Below are 17802 nucleotides of genomic sequence, written 5' to 3'. Positions count from 1 at the left end.
ACTCACTCATGCTAGAAGGGATTCAGAAGTGTGTACAAAGCCCAGGGATAGAACACGGAAAGAAGTTGTTAACCATTCCTAGAGGTGGAGAAAGGTTTCCCTGAGATGTCTCAGCTGGGTTTTAAAGGATAAAGAGAAATATGCCAGACCAACAAGGAAGAGGAAAGGAATTCCAGGTGGAAAGAGGCAAATACCCAAAGGCATTAATTAGTATCCTCCATAAAATGCAAAAAGGGGGGGGGGGCTCCTAGGAGATGAATCTGAAGGGGTTAGTACGAATCAGAGAAGACTTAAGGACAGGGATTCTTACTGTAGAAAGTGGGCAGGGAAGAATTTTAATAAGCACTGGAGATACATTGTTAATTTGTATCTTAGAAAGATTATTCTGTCAAAGGTGTTGGCTAGAGTCAAATTAGAAGCAAGAAGACTTTAAGAACCCAGGAGAGGGAAGGCAGCAGGGATGGATGGAGGCACCACTTCTGACACTAGGTGTCAGAAGTATATTCATGAGGCCGTAACGACAGGTCTTGGCGACAGAATAGGAGGTGTGGTACATGATAATGAGTGGCATCTTAAGTGAATCTCACTTCAGATGTGAAAAACTGGGTAAGGAGTGGTGCTGTTAATCATGGTAGAGGTAACAACGGGACCTCCACATGGACCTGCCTAGTGAGCAGATAAATCTCCCATCTGGCACTCCAGAGAGGCCTGGGCTGGTCATACCAACTGGGGAGTCTTGAGCCCAGATGTAAGGTTCAATGCCTGGGATGGAAGAGAGCAGCGAGGGAAGAAGTGCTATACAAGCACAGTTTAGGGGTGGCCAAAGGAAGGTAAAGAGGACACTCGGAAGAATGACGTAAGTCGCAGTTTTACAGTGCTGAGTTTTGTAAATAGTTCATGTACGGTAAAGATAAGTTGTACAATTTGGTAAATACAAAGCCTTCCCAAACAAGAGAGGCCACAGAAGAAGCAAGTGCCCTGGAGATTGGGAAGGAGAAAGGGAGAGCCAGATTGAGAACCCTGGCTGAGATGTGATGGAGAGAAATAAATGGAAGAAGTTCAAGATCATGGGAGATTTTCTTTTTAAGTAATAAGAGATTGCCCTGCTGAGAGGAAAAACCTCAGAAGGGAAACTGAAGGTGCAGAAGTGATGGCTGATGCAAGCAGATCCTGAGAAAGCAACAGGGCTAATGCCACCCCTGAGCCTGGCAGGGATGGATCCCCATGCTGATACAGTTTGGGCACTAAGTGTGAAGTAGGAGGCTAACAGGAGTCAGAGACTGGGTAGATTATTGAAAGAATGGAGTAGCTGCTGATGAGGCCAGAAAGATGACACAAAGGATCGATAGCTGGAGGCCACCAATAAATGGACCATGGATGTATGGTGGCATCATCCAACTTTCAGTGATTTTCTTTAGCAGAACTGCCCATGTGGGTGGGACACAGGATTGATGGTGACTGGAGCTGCAACTTTGTAAAGCTGAGCAGCTCAAGCAGTCTTCTGGGGAGGCAAGGGGGGGTGGTTCACCAGATAATAAATGCCTAGATTTTAAGGCTTCTATTGCAGTGGAGAAAGCATAGGCTGAAATTCAGATTATTTTCCTGGAGAGCACTCTACCCAGCCTGAGTCTGGGTTGTCTCTTGTGAAAGGGGACTACTGCTGCCCATACCAAAGGGTCACTGTCAGAGGGGTCACTGGAAAAGCCTAGCATCCCCCTGGGTCCACAGAAGGTGCTGGATAGAACGTTAATTTCTCCCTTCTAAGGGAAGTACTTATTCTTTTACTCTTCACTACATAAATACTGACTTGAATATGGTATACTTTCATTCCTTTAAATCTCCAAATCTTAATGTATAAAAATAGATTCTTTGCTTTATTATGACAGCCTTCACTGCAGGGTTCTTTCAGTAGCCAACAGCCCCCACAACATTTGAAACATGGTTCAACAGACAGAATGATTCAGGAATACCTCTCAGGCCTAAGTTTGGACATCATGCAGTATGTTGTAGTTGTGACCCTGGAAAGAGGAATTTTACCAACAAAGTATAGGTGCTGAAGTCAGTCCCCAAATTCCCACAAGCCCAGGCTCTGTTTTGTTTGATGGTGTATCCCTGCTAGTCTTGGCTCTGGAGCCAGACTGCCTGGGTTTGAATTCTGGTTCTGCCATTTACTAGCTGTGTGACCTTGGGTGAGTCTGACATCTCTGTAAATGTCTCAGTTTACCTGTAAAATGAGAATAGTAACACTACATCAGAAGATTGTTTTCAGAATTAAGAGCAGGTGCCTGGCACCTGCACTATCAGTTTCAGGCACCTGTGGCTAAGTTATTTCCGGCCATACACACATCTCTCTGCCACTGCTGGCTCTGAAGGCTGTGTAAGTGTTGGAGGGAGAGGGGGAAAAGACCAGTACAATCACCACCATATCACACACAATGACAACTCCCTATAACATACATCAAGATTGAGATGGTATTCTGTACCCAGGAGTAGCTTCCAGAGCCCCAGAGTAGTAACCAAAACCAGGGAGCACAGCAGTAATGAGAAAAGATGTGAAGGAATCAACTAGATTCAGGGCCCTGCCCCTTCATGTGCAGCTATCTTTAACTGTACAACGTTACTAGGAATTTCTAGTTCTATCATACCAACTTTGGGGAGGGAATGCCCCCCTGCTGCTCCAGAACACCCATAGTGGTGGTAGAAGCTGGCCGAATCCCATGATTTTGCTATGGTGTGGAAGGTGTAGTTTGAAAGCTTGAAGCCAATGTACCTTACTTCTGAGCTTTGCTCCTAGGCTCACCTGAGAAGCTGATCCCTTACCTGTAAGGAGTTCTGGACTGCTGTTCTCATGTGCATCTTCTGTGCTCTGCTCTGCATTTTTCTCTGGGAGCAGCTGCTTTAAAAATTAGAAGTCCTAAGTGAGTTTTGCAGGAACATGAACAAGCTCCAGTGAGACAAGTGTGCCTGGTGGCTTTGTTGGCCTCACAGGGCTACCCTCTCTTACCTGGAATTCCCTCTTCCTCCTCGCTCATGCGAGTCTCCCCTACCCAACCCCAATCATCAGGGCTTCCTTGTGTTAGAGCCTTTGCAGCTCATTCCAGGTACTCCAGGCATTTCCCACCTCTACCCATTTCTACCTGACCTCTGGGTACCCATTACCCACCTTTTCCCATTTCTACCTGACCTCTGGTAACTTGCTTACCATCTGCCCCACTCCTTGGGCTCTGAAGATGCACTGCCTGCCCTTATTTAACATTTTTATGTGTGTCCCATTTTCCACATTTTAAATTCCTTGAAAGGTAAGGTTCGCTGTGACTGCATCATTTTATAGCTAGCACAGTGTCTTGCATAGAGGTAAGTGATCTACATATAACTGACTGAAGTCAAACCTGGGAAGCCTGGCACATTTTGTCGTCCTCTGTAGCCTTTCAAAGTCCTGCCACACTTGGTTCAATTTGGATAGAGAAACAAAAGTTTCTCTAAGCTTACTAAGATCAGAACCCAATCCTAGCTTCTTGTTTTTCAAAAATACAAGTATTTAAAAACAGACACAGTCTTCATCAAAATTAAAAACTTTTGTGCTTCAAAGAACACAATAAAGTGAAAAATCAACCCACAAGAATGGGAGAAAATATTTGCAAATCATATCTGGTAAGGGAGTTGTATCCAGAATAAAGAACTCTTGTAATTCAATAACAAACAACCTAATTAAAAGTGGGTTTGATAGAGTTGGAGACCTTTCTCCAAAGAAGAGATACAAATGGCCAATAAACCAATGAAAAGATGCTCAACATCATTATTCATTAGGGAAATGCAAATCAAAGCCACTATGAGATACTACTTTATACCCACTAGGATGGTAGTAGTAATAGTAATAAAACAACAACAATAATAATAGACAATATCAATAGTTGGTGACAATGTAGAAAATTGGAACCACTACACATTACTGTTGGGTAAGTAAAATGGCCAGTTTGGAAAATAGTTTGAAAGTTACTAAAAATGTTAAACATAGAGTTACCATATGACCCAGCAATTCTACTACTAGATATATAACCAAGAGATTTACAAACATGTCCATCCAAAAATGTTCACAGCATTATTTATAATCGCCCAAAAGTGCAAATAACATAAAGGTTCATCAACTGATGAATAGGTAGAAGAAATATGGCACATCCATACAAAAGGATATTACTCAACCATAAAAAGGAATGAAGTACCATCACATGTTACAACATGAATCTTGAAAACATTATGCTTAGTGGAAGAAGCCAGACTACCTATTTTGGTTCCATTTACGTGAACCAGTATAGGAAAATCCATGGAGACAAAGTAGATGGTTGCCAGGAGATGGAAGGTGGGGGAATTGGGACTAACTACAAATAGGTACAGGGTTTTTTTCTGGCATGATGGAAATATTGTGGAATTTAGTGGTAATTGTTGCACAGCGCAGTGATTATATTTAAAGCCACTAAATTGTACAACTTAAAATGGTAAATTTTATGGTGAGTTATAACTCAATAAAAAATACTGTCCTGTATTGTTCATTAAATAAAACTTCAACTTCTAAGTACATTCCAAGGAACACAGAATGGTAAAGATGGCCCTAACGGTGTGAAAAAAGAAACCGTACAAAGAAAATTTCCATTTTTTTCTTCGAGAGAAAGCTTTTTTTTTTAATGTTTATTTGTGTGTGTGTGAGAGAGAGAGAGAGAGACAGACAGACAGACAGACAGACAGACAGCACTACTGGGGAAGGGGCAGAGAGAGAGGGAGACACAGAATCTGAAGCAGGCTCCAGGCTCTGAACTGTCAGCACAGAGCCCGATGCTGGGCTCAAACCCACAAACCATGAGATCATGACCTGAGCCAAAGTTGGATGCTTAACCAACTGACCCACCCACATGCCCCAAGAGAAATCTTATTTTCTTACTTCATTCTTCCCTGAAAAATTTCATGTAATAGGCAAAACTTTCTCTTATTCTGAAACTAATATCACCAAGGAAATTCACACTCAGATATAAAGCTCTCAGACCTAGGGGAATCTTGTATACCCTTCATTCATCATCAGATTCCCCCAAATGAGACAGCTCTATCTTCAGGATACACCTCCCTGGATTTAACACTGTGAGACATTTAATTCCCCTCCCTGCCTCGGGAAACAGTACCTTTCCTGAGAAAATTACCTCCTTGTCACTGCTCTTATTATGGGTTTATGTTTTCAGTCACTACAGACATCTGTGACACTAGCCCTGGAGAACTACCTTGTCTATCTATCCTTTATGGCCCACTGTCCTATGTTCCAACACCCAAGCTATAAATCTCCACTCCTGGCATGGCCTTTTCTTAAATATTTTCTATAAAACTCTAAATACATATTCTCTCATTTCTTCTACTTCTCCATAAACTATATAACAGCCATAGATGGTTTTATTCTATATTATTCAAGAGGTCAGCTATTCTACTTTATCAGTTTAAAAATGGAAACTGGGGAGGTGCCTGGGTGGATCAGTCAGTTGAACAACTGACTCTTGGTTTCAGCTCAAGTCATGATCTCATGGTTCATGGATTTGAGCCTCACGTCAGGCTCTGAGCTGACAGCACGGAGCCTGCTTGGGATTCTCTATCTCTTCCCCAACCACCCCCCCTTCAAATATAAATAAATAAACATTTAAAGAAATAAAAATAGAAACTGAGGGACTGGTCCAGAGGTAAAAGAATTTGACCCTTGTAATTTTTAGCTGAAGCCACTGGGTGCCACTCTTGTGCCACTATCAAGTTATTTATCACCAAGGGGATGTTATAAGAAGGAAACAGTAATGGTCTTAAGTGCAGAAGCACAAGTTTTACTCATGAGTGCCTCTGATCACTCATCTTCCCTGGGTTATATAGTATGGAACATTCCTATACCAGTCCTATATGGTAACAATGTTACTAGGCTTTGGAACCAGGAGACCTCAGTACAAAGCCTAGCCTTGCTACTTATTAACTATGTGATTCTGGGCAAATAAGGAAAGTTCTCTAACTAGTTTCTTCATTTATAAAATGGGAAAACTACAACATATTTTGTAGGATCTTTGTGGTATTAAAGTGGAAGTCTTGGCACAGATTAAGGATCCAATAAATGTTCCTTTCTTCTAAGACCTAGGACTACTAAGACCTTGAGTTCACTAGCCATCTGCCAAATTAATTGGACTATGAATGGCCCAGAGGCTATAAGCCATCACTATAACAACAGAAGGGGGCAAAAGAGGTCAGATCATTTCCTTTTGAGAGATCACTGGGATATCAGAGAGGCCCAAGCAAAATGTCTTCACAGGCTGAAACACTTCTAGATCCTATCCATACATCCTAAGTCCTATGATAATGATGTATGCCTTACCCTGAAATCTAGGGTAAATTTCCTTATCCCTGGAAATCTGAAGATGTGGATGGCTGTAATGAGCGGAACAATGGCTCCCAAAAAAGTATGTCCAAGTCTTGAGCCCCAGAATGTGACCTTATTTGGAAAAAAAAAGTCTTTTCAAATGTAATTAAGGATTTCAAGATAAGATCATTATGGATTTAAAGTGGGCCCTAATTCTTTTTTTTTTTTAGTGTTTATTTATTTTTGAGACAGAGACAGAGCATGAACAGGGGAGGGTCAGAGAGAGGGAGACACAGAATCCGAAACCGGCTCCAGGCTCTGAGCTGTCAGCACAGAGCCCGACGCGGGGCTCGAACTCACGGACCGCGAGATCATGACCTGAGCCGAAGTCGGCCGCTTAACCGACTGAGCCACCCAGGCGCCCCAAGTGGGCCCTAATTCTAATGACAGGTGTCCTTATCAGAGAGACAGGGAAATTTGAGAGACATAACAGAAAGGCCATGTGAAGATGGAGGCTGAGACTGGAGTAATGTGTCTATAAACCAACAAACATCTGGAGCCACCAGAAACTGGAAGGGGAAAAGAAGGAATCTTTCTTAAAGCCTTTGGAGGGAGCACAGCTCTGCTAAAATCTTGATTTCAGACTTCTGGACTCCAGAACCGTGATAATACAATTTCTGTTGTTTTTAAGCCATGAAGTTTGTGGAAATTTGTTTGCTCAAGTTGTAGGTAACAGCATTCCAAGTTGGAGAGACATCAGCAAGAGTATTTGCAGTGAACCAGCTGAAAGGAACAGCAAATGCATTCAAGGAATGAGCTTCCTAGAAGGTACATAAAGCAATGAAAAAAGATGTGATGAAGGGAGCATTTACAGGGACTTCACTCCCATCCTCTAGCCTTTCTCTCTACAAAGCAGAAGAGGATAAGCAAATCTATGAGATGCTGTGATCCTTGGGTGTCTGGGCACCTAAACTTCCCCATCCAATCAGGCAAACTAAAGTAGGAGAGGGAGAAAAGTAGTAGAAGTACAAAAGGATCTATTACTCTCTCAGAAATGTGTAATTTTTTTATAGCAACTGTATTGGAATATAACATTTACTTAAATAAGCTGCATATATATAATATGTACAATTAGATAAGTTTTGGCATATATATGTATTTGTGAAACCATCACCCCAATCAAGAAAATGAACATATCCGTCCCCCTCAAAAGTTTCCTCTGAACTTCATAACCATTCCCTGAAACTCTTACACCTCCCATCTTCAAGCAATCATTGATCTGTAACTAAGGATTAGCTGGCATTTTGAAAAATTTCATGTAAGTGCAATCAAACAGTATGTACTCTTGTTTTTCAGGGCTTTTTCCCCCTTGGACACTACCACAACTGATCCAGTATTTTGAGGTTTCTCATTCAGCAGGGCTATTTAGAGATTCATCCACACTACTGTGTATTATCAACAGTTCATTCCTTTTATTGCCAAGTAGTATTCCATCGAATGGACACACCACAGTTTGTTTATTAATTTCCCTACTGACATTGGGTTGTTTCCAGTTTTGGGTTATTACAAATATGGCAGAAGTGCCATGAACATTAGTGTATAAATTTTTGTGTAGACATATGCTTTCATTTCTCTTGGATAAATACTTAGGAGTAGAATGGTTGGATCATATGATGTATATATTTAACCTTTTAAGCACTGCCAAACTATTCTCCAGAGTGGATGTACCACTTTAAAAAAAATTTTTTTAACGGTTTTGTTATTGAGAGACAGAGACAGAGCGTGAGCAAGGGAGGGGCAGAGAGAGAGAGAGACACAGAATCCGAGGCAGGCTCCAGGCTCTGAGCTGTTAGCACAGAGCCCAACGCGGGGCTCGAACTCACAAACCGTGAGATCATGACCTGAGCCGAAGTCGGCCGCCTAACCGACTGAGCCACCCAGGCGCCCCAGTACCACTTTTTATTCCTACAAATAGGGTGTAAGAGTTCCAGTTCTTCCACATCCTTGCCAATACCTGGTATGGTCAGTCTTTATTCCAAGCAGGTGTGAAATGGTGTCTCATTGTGGTTCTGACTTGCATTTCCCTAATGACCAATAATTTTAAGCATCTTTCTCATGTGTTTATTTGCTGTTTGTGTATCTTCTTTTGTGAAATGTATGTTCACATATTGTGCCCATTTTAAAAACTGGGTTGTTTTCTTATTCTTGAGTTTTGACAGTTTTAAAATAGTCTCAATAGTCTCAAGGTTTTCAACTGAAAATTAAATCTCTTTAATAGAGAACTACCAGGTATATAGTGCTATTTCTTCTTGAGTGAACTTTGGTAATTTCTTTCAAGGAATTTGTCCATTTAATCTAAGTTGTCAAATTTATTGAAGTAAACTTTGTTCATAATAGTCCCTGATAATCCTTTTAATATCTGATGTCACCTCTCTAATTTCTGGTAGTAGAAATTTGTGTCTTCTCTCCTATATCTTGATTAGTCTGGCTAAATGTTTATCAATTTTATTAATCTTTTCAATGAACCACCTTTAAATATCATTGATTTTTTTGTTTTTTTTCTATTATACTGACTTCCACTTTGACTTTATTATCTAATTTCTTTTGTTTAATTTGCTCTTATTCTAGTCTAAGCTGAGATCATTGATTTAAGGCTTTTTTCTTTTCTAACATAGGTATTTTTCCAAGTACTGCTTTAGTGATGTCTCAGGTTTGATAATTTGCATTTCCATTTAAGTTAAAATACTTTTCCAATTTCCCTTTTGATTTTGTGTTTGACCCATGGGTTATTTATAAGTGTGTCATTTAATTTCCAAATCTTTGGAGTTTTCTAGATATCTTTTTTTTAAGGTTTATTTATTTCTGAGCAAGAGAGGGAGGGAGGAGGGGCAGAGAGAGAGAGAGAAAGAGAGAAAGAGAGGGAGAGAGAGAGAGAGAGAGAGAGAGAGAGAGAGAGAGAGAGAGAGAGAGAGAATCCTAAGCAGGCTCTGCTCAACATGGGGCTCAAACCCATGAACTGTAAGATCATGACCTGAGCCAACATCAAGAGATCAAGAGTCAGATGCTTAACCGAGCCACCCAGGTGCCCCTCTAGATATCTGTCATTGATTTTACTTTAATCTTATTGTAATCAAAAGCATACTTTGTATAACTTGAATCCTCTAAGTTTATGGAGATGTATTTAATGGCTCAAAATATGGCCTATCTTGTTAAATGTCCCTTTTGCACTTGAAAAGAATATTCTGCTGTGGTTGGGCAAAGTGTTTTATAAATATCAAGTCAAGTTAATTCATAGTGTTATTTAAGACTTTCATAGACTGGGGTGCCTGGGTGGCTCAGTTGGTTAAGCGGCCGACTTCGGCTCAGGTCATGATCTTGCGGTCCGTGAGTTCAAGCCCCGCGTCGGGCTCTGTGCTGACAGCTCAGAGCCTGGAGCCTGTTTCAGATTCTGTGTCTCTCTCTCTCTCTGACCCTCCCCCGTTCATGCTTTGTCTCTCTCTGTCTCAAAAATAAATAAACGTTAAAAAAAATTTTTTTAAAAAGACTTTCATAGACTTACTGATTTTTTGTCTACTTGTTCTATCAATTATTGAGAGAAGTATGTTGAAATGTCCAAATAAAATTGTGGACTTGTCTATTTCACCTTACAGTTCTATCAGTTTTGCTTCATTTATTTTAAAGTTCTCTCAAAAGTTTATCCAGTTTCATGAATGTTTGGGGCTATTATCTTCATTATGTTGTACTCACTGTATTGTATTCATCATTATGAAATGACTCTCTTTATCCCTAGTAATGTTCTTTGCTCTGAAATCTACTTTATAGTCTCTCTTTTTTTTTTCTTTTTGAGAGAGAGAGACAGAGACCATGTACACGTGCAGGGGAAGGGCAGAGGGGGAGGGACAGAGAATTTTAAGCAGGCTCCATGCTAAGTGCAGAACCCAAAGCAGGGCTTGATCTCACGATGGTGAAATCATTACCTGAACTGAAATCAAGAGGTGGACACTTAACCAACTGAGCCACCCAGGCACCCGTTATAGCCTCTTCAGTGCTTTTTTATTTTTTTAAGATTTTATTTTCAAGTAATCTCTACACCCAACATGGGGCTCAAACTTACAACCCTGAGATCAAGAGTCATATGCTCTATCAACTGAGCTAGCCAGGTGCCCCTCTTCAGTGCTCTTACTAGTGTAAGCACAGTACATTTTTTCCCATACTTTTATACTTTTACTCTATTTCTGTCTTTATATTTAAAGTGGGATTCTTGTAGGCAGTATACAGTTGGCTCTTGCTTTATTAAATCTAACAATCTCTGCCTTTTAATGTAAATAGTTGTAAAGGCCACTTATATTTAATATAATTGATATGGCGGAGTTTAAATATATCATTTTGCTAATTGTTGTCTATTTGTCTCATCTGTACTTTGTTCTTTTTCCTTCTTTTTCCTCTTTTTCTGCCCTCTTTTAGATTAAATATTTTTAAAAATATTAGAGAAGTTTTAAGTTCATAGCAAAACTGGGCAAAAGGTACATAGATTTCTCATATGCCCTCTGCCCCTACATATGTAGAGCCTCTCCCATTATCAACATCCCCCATCAGAGCTGTACATTTGTTACAAGTGTTAAACCTACATTGACACATTGTTATCATCAAAGTCCATAGTTTACACTAGGGTTTACTCTTAGTGTTGTACATTCTATGGCTTTGGACAGATGTAAAATGACATGTATCCACCATTACAGAAACATACAGAACAGTTTCCCTGCCCTAAAAATCCTCTGTGCTTTGCATATTAATTCCTCCCTTTTCATCTAACCTCTGGAAACCACTGATCTTTTTACTGTCTCTATAGTTTTGCCTTTTCAAGAACGTCATATACTTGGAATCATAGTTTGCAGCATTTTCATATTGACTTATTTAAATATGTATTTAAGCTTCCTCCCTGTGTTTTCATGGCTTGATAGCTCATTTTTTCTTAGTACAAAATAATATCCCATTGTCTGGATGTGCCACAGTTTATTTATCCATTTACCTGCTTAAGAATATCTTGGTTGCTTCCAAGTTTTGGCAATTAAGACATCCTTGCCAGTATTTGGTGTTGTCAATGTTCTGGATTTTGGCCATTCTAATAGGTGTGTAGTAGTATCTCATTGTTTTAATTTGCATTTCCCTGATGATATATGATGTGGAGCATTTTTTCATATGCTTATTTGCCATCTTATGTATTCTTTGGTGAGGTGTCTGTTAAAGTCTTTGGCTGCTTTATTTTTATTGTTGAATTTCAAGAGTTCTTTGCATATTTTGGGGGTTCCTGGGTGGCTCAGTCGGTTAAGCATCTGACTCTCGATTTCAGCTCAGGTCACGACCTCATGATTCACGAGATTGAGCCATGAATCAGTGCTGTCAGCATAGAGCTTGCTTGGGATCCTCTCTCTCCCTCTCTCTCTGCCCTTCCCCCATTTGTTCCCTCTCTCTCCCTCAAAATAAACTAAAAAAAAAAAAAAAAAAGAATTCTTTGTATTTTTTGGGTAATAGTCCTTTAACTAGTGTGTCTTTTACAATTATTTTCTCCCAGTCTGTGGCCTGTCTTCTCATTCTCTTGAGGGTTGAATATTTTTTATGACTCCATTGTATCTCCTTTTTTGGATCAATAGCTGTAAATCCTTATATTATTTTGATGGCTCTTTTCATCTTCAACTTACCAGTCTACCTTCACGTAATATTATACTATTCCACATACAGTATAAGTCCTTAAAACAGTATATTTCCATCTCTCTCCTCCAGGTTTTTGTGCTGTTATTGTTATACATTTTACTTCACCATAGGTTACAAACCTCACAACATATTATTGCTATTTTTGCTTTTAAAAGTTAATTATGTTTTAAAGAGATTTAAGTAATAAGAAAAAAAATTTTTTTATATTTATCCATGTAGTTACCTAGATTCAGGTTTCCAGCTGGTTATCACTTTTTCTCTGCTTGAAGGATTTCTTTTACATTTCTCAACTGCTGATAATGAATTCTTTCAACTCTTGTATGTCAGAAAAAGTCCTTTTTCATCTTTTTTGAAAGATATTTTTATTGGGAGTGCCTGGGTGGCTCAGTCAGTTAAGCGTCCAACTCTCAATTTCAGCTCAGGTCATGATCTCACGGTTTGTGAGTTTGAGCCTGCTTGGGATTCTCTCTCCCTTTCTCTTTGCCCCTCCCTTGCTCATGTGTGCACGCACATGCTCTTTCTCTCTCTCTCAAAAATAAATAAATACATTTGGGAAAAAAAGGTATTTTTGTTAGGTAAAGAATTCTAGGTTGAAGGTTTTTTCTTCAGTACTATCTATAAAGACATTGCTCCATTTTCTTCTTATACTTTTTCTGATGAGAAATTTTCTGTAATCCTTTTCTTTGTTTCCTTGTACATAAGCTTTCCTCACCCTTGTTTGCTTTTAAGATTCTCTTTACCATTGGTTTTAACCAATTTAATTTTGATGTGTCTTGGTGTAGTTTTCTTTGTTTCATGGGCTTGGGGTTTCTTAAGATTCTTAGATCTGTTGGGTTTATAGAATCCATCAAATTTGGAAAATTTTCAGCCACTATTCCTTCAAATATATTTTCTGCCTGTTTCTTCTTCAGATTCCTCAATTACACACACAATAGGCTACCTGAAGTTGTCCCATAACTCACAGGTGCTCGATGCTCTATTACTATTATCATCATCATCATCAATATTATTTTACAACTGTGTTTCATTTCAGATAGTTTCTACTGCTATGTGTTTTTAAGTGTCAATGTTCCATTCATACTATTCAGTGTAATTTCCACCTCAGAGACATCATAGTTTTCATCTTTACAGTTCATTTGAGTCTTTTTTAATACCTTCCACATCTCTACTTAGTATGTTCAGTCTTTCCTCTATCTTCCTGAACATACAGAATATAGTTATGATAATAACTCTTTTAATGTCTTTGTCTACTAATTTTATCCTCTGTGTCAGTTCTGGATCGGTTTTCATTAAATGATTGATCATTTGACGGAGTTTCCTCTTCATTGTGGGTTGTATATTCCTGCTTCTTAGCATGCCTGTTAATTCTGATTGGATGCAGGGCACTGTGAATATTACTTTGGTGGGTGCTGGATATTTTTAATACTCTTGTAAAAATTCTTGACCTTTGTTCTGTGATGCTATTGAATTACTTGAAAACAACTGATCCCTTTAGATCTTGCTTCTGCTTTTAAGCTTTGTTAGGCAGGACCGGAGGAGTGTTTATTAAGCAGAGGTGTAATTTTTCTCCATTCCCAAGGCAAGACTCTTCTTAGTATTCTACCTGATGCTCCATAAATTATAAAGCTTTCCTCTCTGGTTGATGGAAATGTGCACTATCTCTAGCCCTGTGTAAGCTCTGCATATTGCCCCCTCTTACCCGTCTGTATGGTTCTTTACCTGCATAGTTTCTTCACAAGAATGAGCTGATTAGTACTATTCTGAATACTATTCTGAATACTGAATACTGCAGATTCCCAGAATTCTCTCTCTGTGCAACTCTCTCTATTCTGGTACTCTGCCCTGAAAACTTTAGCTGTCTTGGCATCCTGGGACTCTCCACTTCATCTGTTCAACTTAGGGAGACTACTAGGCTTTGCCTGGATGTCTTCTCCCTGTTCAATGGCCTCTGTACTTTCTCTAGGCAGTATGCTAGGGTAATCATAGGGCTCACTTCATTTGTTTTCCATTTCTCAGGAATGATTATCCTATTCATTGATGCCCAGTGTCTTGAGAAACATTGTTATATATATCGTGTGTAGATTTTTGTTATTTCACACAGAAGAATAAATCTGGTTCCTATTACTCCATCTTGGCCAGAAGTCACTGTATAACATCACCCCTAATCTCCTTCATTTGCTTATATTATACTTTAGCTCCAGAAAAGTCAATCCTACTGACTGGAGCCAAGAAGGCCAGAAAAGTGTGCTTTACTTGGAACACCACTAAAAATTACCTAGAATCTGGAGATATACAGAATTTCCTAAGTTTGATTTCTTTTCACTCATTAGAGGAGTCTGTCACAAAACAAGATGAAGCCCTCTGATCTCGAGGGTGGAGACACTAACTAATGCAATTCTCTATCTCCAGCACCCAGAAAGGTGAATAGATAAAAGTATGGCTTTGATCACATCACCATTGTAAGAGTAAATATGTGCCAAGCACTTTATGTACATTATTTTATTCAAACCTCACAACAATAATTTTAGGTATGCGTCATTCCTGTTTTACTGATAAAACTAAGGCTTAGAAAGATTAAATAGCTTCCACAATATGACACAACTAGTTAGTGGCGGAAATAAAATCTGAGCAACATCTAACCATGCTCTTGACCTCTGTGTAATACTACGTTCTATTAAAGTTTTCCTAAACCACAGACTTCCTTGCTGAAAGGCCAACCTCAGAATATGCAATCTAAAGTACTTGTACCTGGGGCGCCTGGGTGGCTCAGTCAGTTAAGTTTCTGACTTCAGCCTAGGTCATGATCTCGTGGTTTGTGACTTTGAGCCCAGAATTGGGCTCTGTGCTGACAGCTCAGAGCCTGGACCCTGCTTCAGATTCTATGTCTCCCTCTCTCTGTCCCTCCCCTGCTTGTGCTCTTTCTCTCAAAAATAAATAGACATTAAAAAAAATAAAAAATTTAGGGGCGCCTGGGTGGCTCAGTCGGTTAAGCATCTGACTTTGGCTCAGGTCATGGTCTCCCAGTTTGTGAGTTCAAGACCCGTGTCGGGATCTGTGCTGACAGCTCCGAGCCTGGAGCCTGCTTTAGGTTCTGTGTCTGCCTCTCTCTCTCTCTGCTCCTCCCCTACTCATGTTCTGTCTCTCAAAAATAAATACATGTTAAAAAAATTTTTTTAATAAATAAAAAATTTAAAGTACTTGCACCTACCCACCCTGTATTAGGGTTCACATATATCAATATGGAAGATTTCCACTAAAGTACTGATTATTTATACTTACCTGCTTCACCTCACATGAGCAGTGGGGAAGAAATCGGTGCTGGGTGATCTCATGAAATGATTTATGCAGTTTAGTCCCAAACTCTTGAGTGTCAGCTGCCTAAAATGGGCCAGAGAGAGAATATGCTGAATTCCAGTACTGGAAACCAAAAGGAAGGTACCTACAGGATATAGGAAGAGGAGGAGACAAATTGGAAGGCAAACCATGTTTGTGTTAAGAGTTTCCTTAATTCCAATGAACACAGAAGAAGTAGAGAGAAGGCCTGTGAAACTGGCATGAGACAAGTAGCTGTGGCTTCTGTGTCTTCCAATTTCTGTTACCTAAGCAAGATCTTTCAAACAAGGCCTTTGTTCTCTTATCTCTATAGGAGGTACACATCCCAGAGATCCATCTGTTCATAAAAGGATTATGTAAATTGCTCTCCTCCAGAACAAGTTCCAAGACAGCATAGGTTCCACTGTATTCAAATAAGGCTGAAATAAGAAACTTTCCTCGGGTAAGTCTTTTAGGGAAGAAAGGAACAAGATGATAGTTAGCATCCATAAGCAATGGGTAATAACCTCTACTTTTTAGTATAGAATTGTAGGATATTAGAGTTAAAGGGGACAAGAGCAACCACCTAACACAACACACTAATTTTATAGACAAGAATACTGAAATCTAAAAAGGAGAAGTGATCCACTGAAGATCTCACAGCTAGTCAGTACAAAAGTTAGGACTGACTTTAGAATTGCCAACATAGTGTTCTTTTCATTACCCTGTGCTATCCACATGACCCAGATAGTTGAAGCTGTAAGATGCACTAGATTATAAAGCTGTTATACTCTTAGACCTAGTAACTCCATGTATAGAAATTTATTCTAAGAAATAATTCAAAAGAAGCAAGATATCACATAGAGGTATTAACTGAAATACTATTTATATTAGCAAAAAGAATACAAGCAACCTAAATGTCTATCATTAGGGGAATGGTTTATTAAATCAGATTAAATCAATGTAGTAGAATTGGGTAACTGATACAAATTTTAAGACAGCTGAAATGAGGAAATGTCAAATTATATATGAATATAGAATATGTTGGTTACAACTATACAATATAGCTTATATGAGATAATATGCAAAAATTGTAATTACACTGATACATATTATTAGTTATTTTTTAATTTGAATACATTATTCTATTTTTTCAAGATAAAGTACAAAAAATAAAATAGACACAGAATGAATGTGTCACCCCACTGATAATACCAACTGGTCAGCACAGAATTCTAAAAGGAAGGAAACTAACATTTATCCAGAACCTACCATATGCTATATACTTAGCCCTTACGCTCATAACAACCCTGTGAGGTACTATTATTTTTTCCAATTTATAGATGAAGCTCAGAGGCCTGAGTCCACATAGCCAGTTCTGAACTGAACTCAGGCCTCTAATTTCAACTGTTACACTATTCCATACTGCCAAATAAGGCTACTCAGTTATTTCCAATGTTTTCTGTAACCACGAGGTAACAAACATTCTTCAGTAAGGAACTTGGAATCACTGATCTAGTCTTAGCTCTAACTGTAGCTAGCTATGTGACCTAAAGGAAGTGGAAATTTTAAATAACTTATTTTCTCATTTATAAAATAGTACACTATCCATTCAACAAATGTTTTTTAAAACACCACAAGCCTGATACCATATAGGATCACAAGAGGCTAAAATGAAATGCTTCTAAAAGCTCTGTGCATATTACTAAGATAGGTGGTAGAATGTTGTTAAAAACCTGGCACTTTTAAGCAGTTCCAGTCTACTAACTTGAAGGGCCTGGAAGCAGATCTTTCGGAAGCTACTGCTGGTGCTTCCAGTCACGATACTCATGATGGAATTCACAGCCACTGAGAGTGAGGCCTGCAATTTCTGATGATCCTAAGGAACATAACAAGTAAGGGGAGATGGCAGTTTAAAATAATCCCAAGCTGCTGGTTCAGAGAATCCCCAAGGAATCAAAGATTTCAGTAAGGGCAGGATTTCAACAATTCTTCCCCCCCCCCGCCATCAACAATACTTACTGAGATCATGTCATATAAAGGACACTGAGGTACTGAAACAATATACTCCCCTTTTACAGAGATGACTTACTGACACAGACACATTCAGAAAAGATAACCAACCCATAAGACACTAGGCAATAAAACAGATGCACATAGTATTTAAAAACAAAAAGCTTTAAACTTCGCTCTTAGTGTGGTTGGTTTTTTCCGAGAAGGGGACCATATGAAGAAATATGTTACCACAAGTACACAGGATGGAGGAAATCAGAAAGTCAGATAAGAGAAAGTGATGTTATAAAGCATTGGGAAATGGGGGGAGAATATAAGATTTAGTGAAGCAATAGCTCCAGAAGTATGTGTGTGAAGGGAAGATAGTAAGGAACAGGTGCATTATCAGTCATTTTCCT

General features: G+C 39.1%; 1 protein-coding gene across 1 annotated transcript in view; it reads right to left on the bottom strand.

Moving 5' to 3' along the window:
• The window catches only part of TOP6BL (TOP6B like initiator of meiotic double strand breaks), a 97458-nt gene that overhangs the window by 1156 nt on the left and 78500 nt on the right, over positions 1-17802 (bottom strand). Inside the window, exons 12-14 of the mRNA XM_058689791.1 lie at positions 17160-17270; positions 15359-15457; positions 2821-2896 (exon numbers count right to left, since the gene is read on the bottom strand). Of these exons, the coding sequence (XP_058545774.1) occupies positions 2821-2896; positions 15359-15457; positions 17160-17270 (286 nt within the window). The remainder of the gene's footprint in view (positions 1-2820; positions 2897-15358; positions 15458-17159; positions 17271-17802) is intronic.

This window comes from Neofelis nebulosa, chromosome 10 (genome assembly GCF_028018385.1).
Source record: "Neofelis nebulosa isolate mNeoNeb1 chromosome 10, mNeoNeb1.pri, whole genome shotgun sequence".
In the NCBI taxonomy this organism is placed as follows: Eukaryota; Metazoa; Chordata; class Mammalia; order Carnivora; family Felidae; genus Neofelis; species Neofelis nebulosa.
The sequence above is the reverse complement of the archived record's forward strand: the minus strand, read 5'-3'. Positions and strand labels throughout refer to the sequence as shown.